The sequence below is a fragment of the Hibiscus syriacus genome, unplaced genomic scaffold, assembly GCF_006381635.1.
Source record: "Hibiscus syriacus cultivar Baekdansim isolate YM2019G1 unplaced genomic scaffold, ASM638163v2 tig00112452_pilon, whole genome shotgun sequence".
Taxonomy (NCBI): domain Eukaryota; kingdom Viridiplantae; phylum Streptophyta; class Magnoliopsida; order Malvales; family Malvaceae; genus Hibiscus; species Hibiscus syriacus.
The window spans coordinates 177,806-196,798 of record NW_024063335.1 but is presented as its reverse complement, the minus strand read 5'-3'; the positions used below and the strand labels follow the sequence as shown (position 1 = coordinate 196,798).

The 18,993-nt window shown below is 36.5% G+C and overlaps 1 protein-coding gene and 2 pseudogenes across 1 annotated transcript; all 3 read right to left on the bottom strand.

The window, feature by feature from the left end:
• Positions 1 to 6,631: 6,631 nt before the first annotated feature.
• On the bottom strand, positions 6,632 to 7,184 carry LOC120179778 (annotated as a pseudogene).
• Positions 7,185 to 7,609: 425 nt separating this feature from the next.
• Positions 7,610 to 12,207, bottom strand: LOC120179779 (protein Brevis radix-like 4). Its single transcript, XM_039185272.1, has 7 exons — positions 12,072 to 12,207; positions 11,832 to 11,992; positions 11,561 to 11,724; positions 11,099 to 11,463; positions 9,101 to 9,236; positions 8,606 to 9,003; positions 7,610 to 7,927 (listed from the first exon to the last, which is right to left on the bottom strand). Exons 3-7 carry the CDS (start codon positions 11,684 to 11,686, stop codon positions 7,849 to 7,851), a joined length of 1,104 nt encoding a protein of 367 aa, XP_039041203.1. The 5' UTR covers positions 11,687 to 11,724; positions 11,832 to 11,992; positions 12,072 to 12,207; the 3' UTR covers positions 7,610 to 7,848.
• A 450-nt stretch (positions 12,208 to 12,657) lies between these two features.
• Positions 12,658 to 18,548, bottom strand: LOC120179775 (annotated as a pseudogene).
• Between the last annotated feature and the right edge of the window lie 445 nt (positions 18,549 to 18,993).

The following is an 18,993-nucleotide window of genomic DNA, read 5'->3' as shown; positions in this document are numbered from 1 at the left end:
ACACATTCATTCTTTCCTGTGGCTTCTGTCCAAATTTCTCAACCAAGAAACTTTTTGCATGGTGTTTAGAGCATTTGCATGATGTCACAAAGACACTTAAGAACAAAGCTTGTTGGGAATACAAGTGGGATGCCTTAACTTGTCAGCAACAATGTAGGTGAAATTACCAGTATAATGCAACTGTATGATGAAAAAAATGATCATATATGGTCATCTCCAATGTCACTATTTCACCATTTTCATTCTTCATACCTTTCTGTATCATTGGAAATATTTGTTCAAATCAATGATCTTTCTGAATGATGATATGGGCTTTCAGCATGCCCCATCATTTGCTTCTTGTTGATATGAACCTTCAAAAATGCTCAACATTGTCGTGATCGTTCAAAATATCCTACTTGGATCATTTTTGTATGAAATGGGCCTTCAACATACCCCACATAAATTATTTCTGAGTGTAATGGGCCTTCATCATGCCCTGATATTCTAAGTTGTAAGGTTCACTCTTAATGTCCATTTGATTTGAATCTCATGATTCCCTCGTGATCCAATTTTGATAATGTCCCATCGTGGGTACTCGTGGCTCTATTCTTGCCAAATCTCTTGATCTTGAATGCTCTCATTCCAATGTTACTAAACAACAATGTTGTTAAGTAACTTGAGGGATTCTCTTCATATTGTCACAGACTTAAAAGGTGATTAATCTTTCTGACAAAAATGTTTGAGATATATACCTCTTCCGAATGAGATGATCACTTTCTTGTTGACTGGTTGCATTCTTGCCCTTTTGTTAGACTCTGAGATATGTGCCTTTCTTTCAAATGAGGCGATCATCTTTATCTTGACAGGTTGTAAAGGAATATTATAAGTTCAATTCCCCAAACTTTGGTTTCTCAGGCCACTTACTTTCAAGAATGTGAAATGCTTCATCATTCTGGCCTTGTTTATTCTAGAGATAGAATAGACATCAACTCACTTTAGGATCTTTTCTCATTTGAGACCATCCTGTTTAAAAATGTTCTTCCTCATTTCTTATCAAAGAATGAAAGAATTTTGTAAAATATTGCACCTTACAGATTCACAATAGAATCAAATTATAAGCATGAATTCAAAGAATATCGAAAGAATCAACAACTTTTACCATTTCAGAGTAATAGTTCTTTGACAAGTATCAAGATTGAGATGTTAGTTTTAGGTTGGCTTCCTTATTTTATATGGTTACATATTACTGAAGATGTCACTCGTCTCTTACTCTTTTGCGAACATTGTCACACACCTCACTTTCTTGAGTTGGTATCTTTAACCGGATGCGTACAAAATGACACAATCTAGTATAACAATTACTAGACCTTCTAAAATACTTCCATTTCAATTCTCTGAAATCTTTGATTCTATTCAAAGCAGAGTGAAAACATTGATCTAATAATGACATTTCTGTGTGCATATGTGAAATAGACTATAACATGCATTTTTTTCACTTTTTTACAATAACTTCTTTTTCCATTTTGGCTAGCTGAATTCAACTTTATCGACATTAGCCATAATTGGGCTAATTACATATATGACTCTTACTTTTTACAGGAAACCTGTTATAGTCTATGTGTTTAGTGAAATTTAAAAATCTTATTATAAATTTCAATTTACCAGCAACTGACTTATACAAGATTTGTCAATGTTTCATTGTCGAACCTCATCAATAGAAAAGTAATCTAGCTAGCTTTGCAATGTCACAAAAGATGCCCCACGTTGTATGCTTCTAAATATCAATACCAAACCTTTTGTCTAATTCCTTACATTGGAGAAAGCTCTCTCATATTTGTGGAAAGGTAATATTTGGAGGGATGCATTTCTTCTGAGGTAAGGTCAGGGTCATTTTTTTCTTGGTATTCAATCTTGATACTTTTTTCAAAGATGTATAACTCTAATCGTAAAGAGCTTTTAATCTAATGATACTCAAAGAATTTCAAGATTGCAAAATTGATTCAATGCTCATAACCTTAAAAGTAGCACATTTTTATTACAAAAGGCGGAGAAAAGAACAAAAAATATTCAAACAAGATGCTACAAAATAAAAGGTACAATAATGGTAGACAACAACTTCCAATGCCTCATTATTCATCCAATGTGATCAATTGACTTAATCATGCTTTGATGACCCGCTTGAGTTTGTCATCCATTGTTCCACCAATTCTTGTGTCAATGTCCCATTGTCAACAAGCATTTTTATCTCCTTTAACAGTGGTCTACAATTTCCTGTAGAATGTCCAGATACCCCCAAATGGAAATCACAAACACTATCCTTATCATAGCTGGTATTTTCGTTAGCCTCGGTGTGATGTATTGACCTTCAATCAAATGTGGGTACAGATCTGAGATAGAAGTTTGGAATACCTTCAAAGTATTTCTTAATCGTGGAATTTTCTTTGGTTGGTCCAAACCACTAATTGCTCTTTCTCTTTTGCGGTTGCGGGGACTCTGGATGTGACATTCATTCACATCATCAGCTTTTATCTTTTGATCAGGTAGGTTTTTGGATGACTTGTAAGTTTCCTTCTCTGATTTCATTTTCAATTAAATCTCCACTTTTCACAAGATACTTGAATCCATTCTTTGAACTTGCGAGCATTAACTCATAGAAAGGAGTTGGAAGGGAATCATGAAACATATATGATATCTCTTCTTCTATCATGGGAGGTTGAACTTGTGATGTCACTTCTCTCCATCTTAAGGCATATTCTTTAAAGCATTCTTTGGCTTTCATCCTTATTTCTTGAAGATCCTTACATTTGGGAGCTATGCTTTTAACATATCGATATTGTCCAAAAATGCATCGGCAAGATCGACCCATCTCTTGATCTGGTCTCGATCTAAATGATTGTACCATACTACTACTGGTACAACAAGACTATCATAGAAGGAGTGAATTAATAAATAATCAAAATTTAGGTATCATTCCATTTTTCTGCAAAATATTCTCAGGTGGATTAAGGGACAACTGGTGCCATCATATTTTTCAAAATCAGGCATCCTGAATTTATGTGGAATAACCAAGTCTGGAACCAAACTGAGTTCTCTTGCTTCTAATTCCATACATGCTAGGGCCCTCTTTTATAACCCTTATTTATTCTATTAATTGTTCCCATTGTTTGTTTGACTCTTTTTTGCCTTCTTGATCAAAATTCAGAACATCTTCATCTTGTTGTTGGTTTATAAAGGTACTAGGTAAGTTTATGTTTACTCTTCCAGACTGAGTAATCATTCCTTGTTGGGCTTTAACATGAGGTGGTATAAAACCTGGAGGGTACAGAGGTTCCTCAATAACACCAATAACTGGAGTTTTTTCCCGATCTTGCGGTGTAAAACCCGGAGAGTATAGAGGTTCTTCAGTAGTAGTACCAACAGTTGGAGTATTTTCTCATTCCATGCTTCTTCCTTGTAACATGCTTGCAATTTTTTCAATCAGATCATTTTGGGATTTCAGCATTTGTTCATGCATTTCTTCTTGAACTTTCTTGAAGCTCTCTTGCATTTCAAGATGTTCTCTTTCGATTTGGGCGATTTTATCATCCATTACCTTTTTTCTAGTATTGTATGGATGCTTAAAGGTGTCCAATATTCTTTGAAAAAACAAAAAACCCCTTTTAATAAATATGGATGTTTTATTAATGAATATGATAAATATGACTAAAATGCAATGTAAAAAATCATATGCATATGTAAGATGCAAAATGCAAGGTGTTGACATTGGAATGATTCCTTAGAACAACTTTTATACTAAAATGAAGTTTTAAACATATTACAGATACATCTGTATTGTTTTCTACTTCATGTAGAACTCTTCGTTCCATATTTCTAGCCTTTTATATGAACATCAATCATGAATCAACACCATGGTATGAAAAATGTAATGCATAATGAAAATGATAAAAAAAAACCAAAGGAAAATTAGGTAGTAATATATAAAAATCCTAGCCTCATGCAATCTAGTTCCATGTTTTATTTGGAGAAATAAATCTAACCGCATGATTTCTAGTTCGCATACATTTATTAGGAAAATAAAATAAATTAAAACTCAACATGTTTTTCCTTGTGTGCTAACCTTACGAGACTCTCTTGGGTTGGGCTCTGACTAGATTCGAGTTCTAGGTTTATTATATGCTGAGTTTGGATCTAAGGTAAAAGGGTTATCGAATTGTCCTTTGTTGGTGCCCTCTTGGACTGCCAAACCATCAATCCTAGTCCATTACAGACTTTCGGATCGAGTTCAATTCAAAGGAACACACTTCCTTATGTCTATACGAAGGTGAAAACCACACGAGGAACATAAGGTGTGAGCTCAAGGAATAATCCCCTATCCCATACGGAGGTGAAAACCACACGAGGGAGTAGTTTCTCATTCATACTAAATAGGATAAGAGTGGGATTTTAGCTCATGTCATGATAATGCATTGCTCAGTAGGTGAGAAAAAGTATAAAAATAAATAAATAAATAATGTACAATACACAAATTTATTCTTTAAATTTAAAGACACAATTAAATATGAAAACATTAACAAACAAGTTAGTACAACTATTTAATTGTTAATTAATTCACAAAAAATGGTTATTCAAGGGAAAGAAATTAAATTAACCAAATTATAATTTATTGCAAAGACAATTAATTAGTAAATTGGTGGCTTGACTCTCTAAACAATTTGACCCCAGCAGAGTCGCCTAGCTGTCGAGATGGTATTTCGCCCGCCGAAAACAAGTGTCGTTGTTTTCTAAATCTCGTCTCGAAAAAATAAGTGTTTTTCTTCTAACATAAGATAAATCACAAATTTAAGGAGTCACCACCAATCATTTATGGAGGTGTGATTGGTCACCAAAATGCTTGGTTATTTTAATAAAATTTATAAAAATATTATTAAATTAACACAAAAAGGGTATACTTACCAGAAAATGTGTTCGGGAGTTGGTTACGTGTGGAGATAGATTAGCACCCCCACAACGCCCAAAATTAGTACCTTCAATAAATATCAAGGGTATTATTTTACAGCAATAAATCATTTAAAATAAATTCCTAATAAGTTAAGAAAATATTTTATAATTTATTGTATAAAATAAAATAACCCAAACACACATAATAAATTTAATGATTAAATCAATAAAATATCAAAATTATAGGTTACTATTAATAAATACTTAATGTGCAAAGTACTATAATAGTAAATAATTCTAAAAATAATATTTAAAATTATTATTTTAAAACTAAAGGATTAAAATTGTAAAATATCAAAATTAAAAATCCTAATTCTAAATATCATGAAATCTAGGTATTATTTGTGTAATTTATTCCTAATTACTAATAGGATTAAAATATAAATTATTAAAATAATATGGACTAAATGTGATATTTATCCTATATATATATAAATATACAAGTAGTGACTAAAATAAAAATAAATAAATGCGAAGACAAAATTAAAAGATATAGAAACCTGATTTCGGTGTTATAATGGAAGATTACAGAATAAAGGGACCACATATGTGATTTATCAATCTTGAAATTATACAGATACTCCCTCCCCAAAACGACGTAGTTTTGAGGAGAGTATAAATAGGCCTTAAATGACCATTTTTCCTCATTTTTCTTCATTTTCCTCTTTTTCTTTTCTCTCTAAGGAGAGAGAATCTCTCCCTTCTCTTTAAATTCCCTCACCGAAAGGAAAGTCGGTCACCAGCAGACCACCGCCTCGGCCCCGTCGGCACTATTCCGGTCATCGGTCCTTATTCACGGTGGTCGAAAAATATAAAAATAGCTCAAAATGTAGATCGAAACACCCCTACCCAAATTCAAGTTTCTTTTTCGCTAAAAGCTAGTCAATCAGACTGGATCTGAGATTTTACCTTCGGTAAAATCACTTTTCCGATGACGTTTGGGCTTTGACGGAGGTAAGATCTCTTCTCCTTTCTCTTTGCTTTCGGCTTGTTTTGGTTGCTATGTGGTGTTCTCTCCGTCTTTCTCCGTGTTTGCGCTATGTTCTTGTTGTCCTCTTCTTTGCAGGTTTTTAAGGCTTTTTATAGGCCTCAGACAACTGTTCATTTTGGTGAGTCACCGGATATGGTGACTCACTATAGGGAGTGAGGTGTGCGGCTCTTCTGCGGCTTCTAGAGTATTTGGTGAGATCTGATGGTGACAGTGGCAGTGGTGAGGTATCAATGGAGGCGGCTGCTGCTAGGGTTGGACTTGTAAACGGGCCTTCGTATTTTGTTGTAACTGGACCTTTATTTTTATTGTATTATTTTTAATAATAATATAATTATTATAATAATAATAGTAAATAAAAATACGGGACAAAAATGACTATCCACAATAACTATTGCTTATTGCATGTTAACTACTTCGGTTTAAAGCTCAGGTAACTTGAGCTGATGATGTTATATGTTCAGTTGAGCAAATCTAACAGGCCTAGTTTAGCCGCAGGGCAGGCGCAATCTTGCGGTTCTAACAGTTCCCCTCTGCTTGGAAAAAAAGATGTGGGGGTTGATTGCACTTTTTCTTCACGATGCATCTGAAAGGTTGTGCTCGAGGATTTGTATTGGCCCGGTGTTTGTCTTAAGAAGGTTGAAATTTTCAGAAATCACAGGGTCACAGCCAAATACAGAGTTCATTACTGGAAACATTAAATAGATACATGAATAGGTTTATAAAGAAAAAAACAATTGATGCATGATATAAGCTTATTTCATAGAGTAAAATGGTTCAGGTCCGCTTGACGGGGTCGAAGTTGGAAACACCAATCACAGCTCCAATAATGGCAACAACCAGAACACAACAGCCGCGATGCTAAGCAAGAAGTTCTCGAGAGAAGGGGTAGCTCCATCAGTAGCTTGAGCGACCTCAGGGATCACCATGGATGTCGTGATTGCAGCTGCTGTCAACCCATGATGCCTTCTCCTTGAGTGAAGCAGCAGCCTTCACTTGAAGCCTTCCATTGGATCTTGCTGCGTTTGTCACTGCCCCTGATGGCTTGATTGACAATGGCTTAAAGAAAGACTCGGAGCCAAGGCCCTTGTTTTGGGTAGCAGGAGCAAAAGGCAGAGCCATTGAAACGGCTGAAGTGGAAGCCATTGCTTTTATTTCTTCAATGCTCTATCCAAGCCTAGAAACCTTCTCTGCTGGTATGAAGGAAAATGGGGTGGCCTTGCCATCGCATGTCAGCGTTATCTCTATCCTACGTGGCGACTTCTAAAGCTGTACTTGATGGATAAGATTATCTTGTATTGGTCCAATGGCTCCTCAACTTTGAAATTTGGGGACACAATGTGATGTTGAAGGTTGGACACCCAGTGACTAGTTGCGTGTACGGCATTGGCCTGATGAGAAAAGGTTGTTTATTCAAATTTAATTTACTTCAAAAAGGTCTTTTTTGTTATTTAACTAGTAATATACATTCCGGCTGTTTGTGTGGGTCTTTTGATTCTCGAAGAAGAAGAGATTGATATTATTTAACTAGTCATTTTCTTTAAAGAAGAAACGGGAAAACACATTCTTTCATTGATATCGACTTTTTCTTTACCACCACCCAGATACACAGTTGATCCTCAATCAACCATCAGTTTTTAAGAAACTAATAATGATAATATTGAGATTAATATAAAATCCCACCATGACATTTCTAGCTAAGCTTCTATGAAGCTGGGAAAACTTAGCTGCTCAAATAAGAACACAGGTACCAGTAGGCAAAAACACCTGGCTTACATCACTGTAGAAGGGATTCTACAAAATATGGCATCAGAAATGTGAAAAATACTCACCCCCTCCCTACAATTTTTAGTAGCACCATAAGAACGCCATAACCTCCTTTATAAGTATTGTTCATGAATCCTGGTTCGGTTCTCTTCCCACCACAGTCTAGCATGCATCTCCCCAAATCTTTCTCGGCTGCATCATATAAAGTGATTGAAAAAAGAAAAGAAAAAACAAATTACATTTCCTCAGTTAAAAAAGTCATGGTAAAAGAAGGGTTCATGGTAGATTTGGGTCCGCAAGGGATGGGAGTAAAATTATTAGTGAAAGCAGAATAAGCGAACCAGTAATGATGCTGTCAAAAAACCAAAGATTTCCAGCTAAGAAATCTATTTCTGACCATCAGTAATTCATATCATATCATAGTTGTTTTTCTAAGGTGGACATTAATCATACAATTGACCTGTGCTGGACCCATCAGCTTAACAATGGAATCATATCCACGGAAAAAAGATGGCTTTTTGGAGCACTTCTAATGAGTCATAAATGTTTAACTGTTTTAACCTCTACCAAACTGCCCTCTCTAATGACTTTTCCTACTAGAATTAGCCTTGATAGATAGCATATCTAGTATTTACTGCCTGATAATTTGATGGTAACAATATCTAAAGCAGAGTGAATGAATCTAGAAAGCCTGTTGGTCATTGAGGAGAGTGCAAGTTACATCACATTCAACCTATCATAGTCCGTAATATGCAAGAAAAGCCATCAGATAAAAAAATTCATCGTTTGGGATAGACATCAAAGCTATGAGTCCGGCTAGCAATGAGAGTAAGGTAATAGTTTAATGACAAAAGATATTGCCAGCCATACCTGAATCGAACTCGCCTGAGCTCCCTTTTGCCCCCTGGCAAGGCTTTGATAGTAATGTAAACCCCTGGTTCATCTTGTTCAACCCATTCAGGCTCAAGATCACTGGCATTGCTGATGGACAGCTCCCCGGAGCGATCTGCTTCTCTTGATGAGCTACTTCTGATAGAGGCATCCATAGATGATATCTCCGTCTTGCCACCACTAATACTCGAAACTTTTGGGGTTGAGGCAACACCGGAGTCGGAATAATTCCGAGCCTGCATCGGATGTTGGTCAAGTGAATCTGAGGATGAGTAACCCACGCTCAATCCTGTTGGACGGTATAAGTTACGAGGTAATCGTTCTCTACTCAATGGCGGTGTTACAGGGCTTGCTTCTGCAGATTCCATTTTCGAGATCTGTAAGGAATCAAAGGAATGATGTTATGAGCATTGGAAAAAAAAAACTTCGATTCATTTCGCACTATCTTAAGAAGGCAACAGCCTAAGAACTTGCCTCATCTTCGGATATCGGAGGTGTTGGCAGCGCAAAGGCATTTCGGTTTAACCTCTGGACATTGTAAAGTTCCTTGATCCTGTCATAGTTCTCAGACCACCATCTTTGAGCTTGCCATTTGTTAAACATTTCTCGACTGGTCAAAGACAATAAACTATATTTCAGTACTCATGATGTTCATCGTATTAGCATATACCAGAAAGACACAGCTAGCAAACATGTATCAGGGCCGTCAAGCACAATTTGCGTAAAAAAATTATCTGAAAATAAAGGATTAAATTTGTGTACTTTTGAAGCACTATTTCACAAAATTAAGATAACACTGTATACATGCTATATTACCTTTATTTTTCCCCACAACTATGACCAATATCACTGCATTATTATGCTTTTCTATGTGAATGGAAAAATTAATTATAATATAGGGCCACTAGATTTGCCTAATAACAACTTTTGACTAAACATTTCCCCTGCTTTGAATCATAAAGAAAGCTAGGGCTAGCTACCAAACCTTAATTTTCTAGGTATAATCATTGTGTTTAAAGTAGTGAGAAAACTAATCTTCAAAAAAAGCAAAAGCATCAGGAGTCTAAAACCAATGAGGAATTTTATCGACCATTAAACTATTTATAGTCATACAAACATGAAAGTTGTAGTGACTAAGAAATCAACTGAAATAAAATCAGCTCTAGAATAGTTACAAAAATATTATCTTTAAAGAAAAATGGTCCAACATATTTAAAATGTATACTTCTATCTATTCTATCCTCACCCTGTGTGGGGTAATTCTACTATGGTATCCTAATATAAGATTAAAGAAATATATTATTGAAAATATTAATATTTTTTTAATATATGATAAAACACTAATTAAAATGTTATTTTTTCTATCGAAAATATTAATTTTTCTACTAAAATCAATAATTCTGATATTAACATTTCATATAAAAAAATAACATTTTAGATAGTGTCTAATATTAATATTTTCAGTTAAAAAAATAATATTTTAGATAATACTCTACCGATAATATTATAAAAATATTAATATTTTTTAATAACATTTTTCTTAATCTTATATAAACCGTTTTTCTTAGACATTCCTTATCTCTTTCCGGGGAAAACATTAAAAAAACGAAGGTTGCAGTCTAGGTGTTAGGTAAAAGATAATCTCCGTGATTAGAAACATTTAGGTTTTGGAGTGGCAAATGATGTGGGCAATTCCCTAGCTAATAGTAGGCAAATATGACGAGATGGGTGTATGAATGAACTGGGATTCTTTTGATTTTAATGGGAAAGAAAAGAAAAGGAAGAGAGGCTTCCCCGACAAGACGACAAGGAGTCAGTGAAAAAACTTGCCAATCCCAACACAACTAGTACTGTCCTGTCCCACCACCCACCCATCTGATGTGATAATTAAGGCTCAATTTAAGCTCTACCTTTAAGACTTTTATCGGATGATTCCTTTTCTTTTTTTTGAAACACAGGATGATCCCTTTTCATTAGGCGTGAGTGAAGCCCTGTTTGTGTAGGCCACCCTCACAACTTTAAATTCTCCATTTTCTTGCCCAGGTTGCTAACCCAATGTTTGAATGGCAATTTTTATAATAAACCATTCAATTAACTTTAAATAATTTGATTTTTAAAATAATTATTTATTAAGTTTAGAAAATAAAATTATTTTTTAAATATAACTCAACAACACAATCTATTTTATGTTAAAGATGTATAAAATTTAAGGTAAAATATTTCCTTTTACAAAAGAAATTCTATTTCGTTATCTTTTTTACTTTGACAAACTTTTATTTATTTAATTTAAGAAATATATATTATCCCAAAAATTAAAATTGTTTCAACTTACCCCAAAGAGTTTCCAATCAATTTTCCAAACAGGGAGTAAAAATATTAAATTTAAATGCAACCGTAAGACTAAGAATCTAACGCTTCAAAACAAATCAGAACCGCGAAGAAGTGAAATTCAATGGGAAATCGAAGGCGCACCTGAAGCGTATTTTCTTGAGATCGTTGCCGCCACGAGGGAGCGAGATGAAGGTTATAAGAACTCCGGGCTCCACCTGAGCTACCCACTCTTTAGGCTCATTTTCTTCGACGAACACGATCGGTTCGGCACGGCGGCCACTCAACGAGTTTGGCGTGGCTTCTCCGCTCGAACTCGATATACCTTTCAACCTCGCTTCCATCTCCTTCCCCCACGTCCTAGAACTCCCAGTTCTACGGTATGACCACTTGGAACGATCCGAGTCCGCGTCAGAGCCACCTCCCGGTGGGTTGTTGAACCGAGTCTGCGCTGTGCAGGTGCTGCAATGCTTGTACGCCCCCGACGCCTTCAGCGCCATGTCCTTCAACTAAAACACCAAAAATGAAAACGACTCTCGTTAAACCTAAAAACAAAGAGCAAAGAACTCAAAAACCTGGACACCGTAAAACTGACAGTGACTTTACCTGAGATGTGAGAGATTTCATGGCTTGGTTTTGCTTACTGTTAGGATTATTGGACGAGTCGGTTTCCTCTGGCTGAGTCAGTGAGTCATCCCCAGATTGCTTGGAACGAGCTATGCACGTTAGCATTGTCGTTTACGAAAATCCTCAGGAAAATGAGAATACTTCTGCGGAAGAGGAAACATTCAAAAACAACATTTACATTTCTCATAATTCAGAGTAAAATAAAATAGACATTAAAAATAAAAAAAAAAGTACAAGAATTCGGGTTTAACGTACAGAGAAGCAAAATCTAGTCTACTGAGAAATCTGACGATCAGTGGTTGGGCTGCGTTCTTTTTGTTTTTGGAAGTTCGAGGGAACTCGAGTAACGAGACTCGGTCTGGGTGATGAGCACTTTACTTGGACGTTAGAATTAAAGCGATCAGAGAATCTCTGCACTGACCCATTATAAAGCAATTATAAACAATAATAAAAGAAAATAAAATTTAAAAGCAAAAGAAACCAAGATCACCTTTCAATCGCATCGGAGGCAAGCAGCTGTCTGTAGTTCGCTCTTTTTTTTTTCTAGGATAAGGCAAAAGCAAATTGGTTTTGAGTGACGCCTCTCGATTCGCTATAATGGAATCGGCATTGCGGTGCGACGTGAAATTGGTTCATGTAATAGAATGAGGAGTGAAGGGGAGAGAGAGAGTTAAGTGTATGGGTGTTAATGTCTGGGCCCAGCTCAGCTGATGTTTCCATTTTATACTCTTGCTGATGAATTGATTGGTGCCCGATCCTGCTTTTCGTTTTAGGCTTTGGGTTGTGTGAAATGTCCCATTGGAGAAAATTGATGGGCTTACTTCAATTCTTTGAAGCCCCAATAACCGTTTATTCCATACATGAAAATGGCGTTATTGGACCACACGCACAACACAGTGGGGCTTAGCTTCAAGCTTTTCCTTCTTTTCAGCCTCTGAATAGACAGAAGATCTTTTACTTACACACCATAACTAGTAAACTGCTGCGAACAAACAAAAATATTACACGAGAGTACATTGAACTATAAAATCTTAATTATATACAGTTATACGCTTGAAAACAATGTCTGAAACCCTGTGACAAGGGTAACCTACTATCAAACAGACCAACTGGATTCTCATTTGACCTCACATCCATTCACTCTCGAATTACGAGTTCTATAAAGGAGAAATGGTGGAGCCAAAGATCAAGTGTGGTTGTACTACAGAAGACATTTGTATTGAGGAATAAATTACACCAAGCACTCTTGATCAACAAAAGCATATTAATTTTTAGACCCTAACGAAAAATGTTACTATACCTTTGCTTTCAACTTGAATTTACACGGATAAACACATTCCATATAAATACAAGGAAATCGCCACAGGCATATCCTGTTTGATTTCGAGAAGATTTCAATGCAAGTGCAACTCATTTTAACCTGATAGTTTCATTGGGGAATATAACATTGGGATTTCGGATATGTGGATTCAGGGCTGCCAATTCTTTCCATTTAGCTCCAGTACCAAGAATACGAGACGAGATGCTCCACAGTGTATCACCTGGCTGAACCTTTGTTGTTGAAGGGGTTGAAGATTTAGAAGGAGCCTTGGAGTTCAACAATGTATGTTTATTGCTCTTTCCCATTCCATTGGTAAGCAGCCATCAAGAACCACTGTTGTTGGCTCTTGGTACCCCAAAGTTTCTTGCCAGGCTCAGTCTTCAAGCCTGCAACATGGACTTCTGTGATTCTGAATTGAGGAATCCCTTCCTCATGGGAAGCATTTTCCTCTTTTATTCTGTCCTCTTTCACCAACTTCTTCATAGTAGACTCAGAGTCATCATCCTCTTGATTGTCATTCCATGAAACTGTTCTGTATATCTTTGGCTTTGGTGGAACAAATACACTCTCCACTTGAATGAGTGAAAGCATTGGTGCACCAACTGGCTCATAGTTTCTTATAGGATCATGAAGTTGCACCATCAAGGCCACTGTGAAGTTATTCCCTAACAAACCACACTTTTTACCCCCGCCTTTTCACTCCCTAGGAACTCTGCGAATCAAGTCCAAAGATGTAGCATGATGCCAGCAAGGAGTTTAGAAGTTCGCTCGCTCATTTGATCTTCATCATCAATTTCACCAGAATCAAGTCTCATCCATTCATCAAGGGTTAGTTACAAACCCATTAATCCATCAACATCATCACCGCTGTTTTTTATGTCCATCAATTGCAACCCACCGGTTCCATCCAGACCAAGGGACCCACTAATACCAAACCCCCTGCCTTGAAGGGATGAAATTTCCCCAATTGACTGTGAACTGATGTTTGCAGGAGCATCCAGATCTGACATGCCAGATTGAGTTCTCGAGCCTTCCATCGAGAGTGCTTCAATCTTATCAATTGCCAGTGGAGCAATAATTCAAGGGATACACAATCTGAACCCATCTCATTGACAGAGGTTGAGCAACATTTGTTTGTGCCGAGTAGAGGTGATACTCTCTTAACTTTCTTTTGTCCACCAGACATATCTTGCCCAACCTCAAATCCATTCGGAAACAAACACTGTCTGCACAGAAGAAGCAATAACACACAATATCAGTACGTCTTATAGTTTAACCAAAAAATGATTAAAGAATGAAATATGGAGCTACAAACCTCTCAGGTCCTTCCAAGGTTGGGGCAGTTTCCCATGCTACTTGTTCCATAGTCTTACCAGTTATATCCTCCAAAGGCATCAATTTATTTGCCTGCCTAGAGAGCTTTTCAATACCAACTGAGCCCAATTGCCGAAGTATATCCATTATACCAGAACCCATTTCAACAGGTACAACAACTGGATTAGACACCTGCATGATCATGTTCCCACAATTTTTAGCATTGCTGAAAAGTGAGGGATTCATAGACCGCAAAAACCCTCCCTTCTTTGTCTGAACAAATGGACATAAACCTTCTCCAAGAGGAGGCAATTCAAGTGGCTCTTCAGGAGGCAAATGAACTGGACTCGCAAATCCACCAGAAGAGTCAGGTGGAGAATGTTGGAAAGCCTTCTCATTTAATCCCCACTCACGCATTAAAGCTTCTGTCTCCTGGTCTTCCAACACTTTAGCCCTCATTTTGTTGTTCTCGTTCCTTGCCATCTGATGCTCTTGCTCAACATCTTGAATAACAAGTGACAGATCATCAGTCAAGTTACCCCAACCAGAAGTAGTTGAAGTGTCAAAGTCCTCTCCCTCAGCCATGTCAAAATCAATAAGGAAAAACCACTAGCTAGTGCATCTTCCTCAAATTGCCTGAGTAGTCGCTCCCGAGGCGACTCTGGTTCAATCTCGGGGCTCAAGCTGACTGGACTATGATCAAGACCCAGCATATTCAACTTTCCACAGATTCAGTAACTTTGTCCAAGTCAAGTGACTTCACTTTTCTAATGGTTCTATAATAAGCTTTATTCTCCATGTAGTCTTCAGGGTTTCAGGATCAGGAGAATCTAATGCCGTCTCCAAATTTGTAATGCCATCTAAAGCTGTCTTCAATTCTCTCATCAATGATTCTTTTGGGCACTGGTCTTTGGAATTCCAATCTTGCACTACAAGCACATCACTTTGATTACTACTACTCGCCTCACTTAAGGGACGAGGATGAGAGCATTCTTCATAATTTACTCCTGTGCCAGGATTAGTTTCAACTTGAGCAACTTTTACTGTTGATATGGCCTGTTCATCTGAAAATAATTCTATCCCTTGTTCCACAACAGAGAAGCCATTATCTTCAGTTTCTTTTTCAATATTTTCCTTACTTGATTCGGATCCAAAGTAAGATGGAGGTTTAGCTGAAGCATCTGACTTGTCATCATCAAATTTCTGATTTAGCCTTTTTGTATCAAGCGCTTTGACAATGGAAAAACCTCATGAAGATCTTTTACCTCCTCCACAGGATGAGATGAGCCAAACAAGTCGAGGTCAACCAAACTCGGAAGAGACTCAACCCGTCTCATTGTGCCCTTCCGATCACCGTGACCAAATCTAGTAATTGCTTTTCCCTTACTCAGATTATTTTGTTTCAGCTGATTATCTCCGAGTGGCACAAGATTATCCCCAATGATAGCATATCCAAGGCTAACATTCATTGTAGCACCCTTGGCCTTACTTGATAACTTAAAACTTGTTGTCCACTTCCCTGAGTTCTTCTCTTCCTCCAATTCCTCCAATGTAACCAGAAGTAGTCTGTGTAAGATCAAGTCGATGCTTCCCCAAATCAAGGTCTGGTGTACCAAACAGATAAGCATAGAGCAAGAAATGCTTGGCCTCATAATTGGCTGAATGATGAGGTCCACTTTTACTACCACATACCGAGCATGTATGTGTCAGCTTCTCTTCAACTTCAGCAGTTCATCAAAAACTTTAGCAGGACGAGTCATTAGCCCCCCGTCCCACCTCCTCCTCCAATGCACACATAGACTAAGATCATTAAAACTGACCGGCAAACCTTCAATGGAGTGTACATGAAGTGAGAAACATCAAACAATCTACGGTTTCTAACATTTGAGATTGCCTTCAACGTCTTCCAGTTCCAAATGGATTTCTTGTCTTTACGAGATGGGTCCTCATTATTATTCTTAAGCTTAGGTTTTGGTGGGGGCAAGTGGGGTTTCCCAGCTGGTTTGGACATTATTCACAGAAGAAAATGAAGTCCATGGAGGATTCTTGTCCAAATACAAAGCTTTGCTAATAGCTTCAATTTCATTCAACAATTTCCTATTACCTGAATCTTCACCGTTCTTCTAGTTTCAACTTTGGACAACAACATCTATTTTATACAAAATAAAAAAAAAGCAGATTAAAAAATAGATCAAGTAAATATAACAAAAACATAGAATGAATAAATGACTCCAGTAAAACTCAAGAAATTGAAAGTCAATCAAATTACCAAAATGAGCTTTCCAGCGACCAAAATTCCCCGTTCAGAAGCCCTGTTTTAGCAAGAGACTCTCTTTGGCCTTTTCCCATCCAATATTTCAAAAAACACATATATATATAAACTCAGTGGAAATTTATAAAGGGGAAAAGAAAAGAAAATCTAGTCGATGAAATAGAATCAGGCGGAGATGTCGAAATCTTGCAAACAAGCGAGTTGCGAATTATGAAAACACACACACAAACAAACAAGAAATCCTGCACGAAGTGAGTTGAAGTGGCTGACAGTATTCAGGCGTGTTTGCCTCGGCGGGTCGCTTAGTGACCGTCCCCTTTCGTCTCTGATTTGCCGCCGTCTTTTTCTCAGTCCAACATTTCAAATCGTGCTACAAAGTTTCGTAGTTATATATTTACTTGCAGGGTAAAATGCAAGCATAGATAACTCAATTATTGATAATATTATAATTTAATCATTGAATTTCAAAAAATTGTAAATGAGTCATTTAACTAATCGATAAACACAATCATGTCATCCTACCATTAAAAATGAAACGAACGTTAATTTCTTATTGTACTCAGTCACTCATTTTATTAATTTTTACAATTAATTCATTGAATTTAAATAAAAATTTGACGTTTGTTACATATTTAATGGCATGTGATATATTTATAATAATCAATCAATTGAATGATCCGTTTATAATCTTACTTATATTCAAGTCACATGGTATATATAAAAGAAGAGTAGTTTGATAGTTGTATTTTTTTATTTTGTTGTGGCAGTCTGGCACTGGCTAGCTTAATGCTTAGGCTTATTTGTGTCATTGACAACATTCAATTTCGTCACGGCATAAGTTCCTTACTTCACATGATCAAGCAACTCAAGTGGCTTCCTTTTGCAAGCCGCCAATCCGAAGAGCCATGAATTAAAATATTAAATAAATCTTGATTTTTGTGTTGTCACAATTCTTAAAAACAAGAATTAAAATGATGTCTCAATTTTCAATGCCATTAGTTACACACGGCTTAATACTATATAGGGTCATTATAGAATTTGGAAACCCCACTCTTCACGCATAAACTAATAAGTGGAAAAGATTAATTTCTGAATCTGGTGAAGGCAATGGTTGAGCCCATTGCATACTGCAATGGACAAAATTTGGAATGCAAGAGTACAAAGACGAAAACAAGGATGCTAAATTTCACGACTCTATTGATTCATTCAGCACTCAAGGAAAATTGAATTTACAACATGAACACTACAGTCGATTATTCGATCGATCACAACCCGACTACGACCATCTCGACTGTCGTGAATATTCAATTAAAATATTCAATGGTTTGCCCTGAATAGCTCCTTGAATTCTTAATATTATGTCCAATGCATCCAGTAATAACATTCATAGAAATTTCTAGGTTTTCTTCTTCTTGTTGTGGAGATTGATCTGAATCAGTAGGAAAAACTTCCAGTGGAAAAGTGTCATTTTCTTCAGTAATCATGTTCAATTGCCTTTGTTTACATTGATGACCTGGAAGAAATTTCTCACCACACTTAAAACAGAGGTTATTTTGTCTTCTGTAGTCTATGAGGTTATGTTTTGGGTTTGGTAATGATGTGGTCTTGGGAGGTACTGGCAGTGAATTTGTCTTAGAAGTAGTAATGGGGTTTGGGTAAGGTGGATTTTTAAAAGAAGGCATCAATCTTTTGTTCTCAAACTCAACAGATAATTCATAAAGCTTAGTTTGTTTGCATTCTTCAGACAAGTTTTTAGGATCTAGAGCCTTGACCTTATGTTTGATGTATTCCTTAGCTCCACTGATGAAAAGTTATACAAAGAAATCCTCACTTAAGGTAGGATTCTGCAATAGCATGTGAGGTTGTAACTCTTCAAATCTTTCTTGATAATCCTCAACAGACCCCTTCTGAGTCAACTTAGTGAATTCCTCTACTATATCAGAAAAAGACATGTCACTAAATCTGTGACAAAAATCTGCTTCAAATTCATGCCATGTCATATGGTGTTTCTGAATGATATAGCCATCAAACCAAATCTCTTCTTTGCCAGTTAGATACATAGTAGCTGCTTATACTCTCTGATCTGCAGGAACACTACAGAGGAAAAAATATTTAAGGCATTTCTGAAGCCACTCCCTAGGATTAACCCCTTCGAAATATGGCAGTTCAATTTTAGGTCGATGCCACATTGACCATGAACTGTTAAAGGAACCCCCTGGGCCTCTTCTTTCTACCTCAGAACCCAACAAAATAGGTCTAGATTCACTGTTTTCACCCATTTGATTCTCAGGTTTAGAACTATTTGATAAGTGCTTAATTTAGTTAATATTTTGTTTCTAAATTACTCCTTAATCATTGGTTTTTGTGGCTTAATTGTTCGTTTTCATTCATTTTCTGTACAGAACGTTAGATTCTGGAAATTACATAAAAAGGACATAATTCTACAGTTTTTTTAATTTTCGAATCAAAGCTGGATTAGTGGGCATGAAACATCCGACGAGGCGA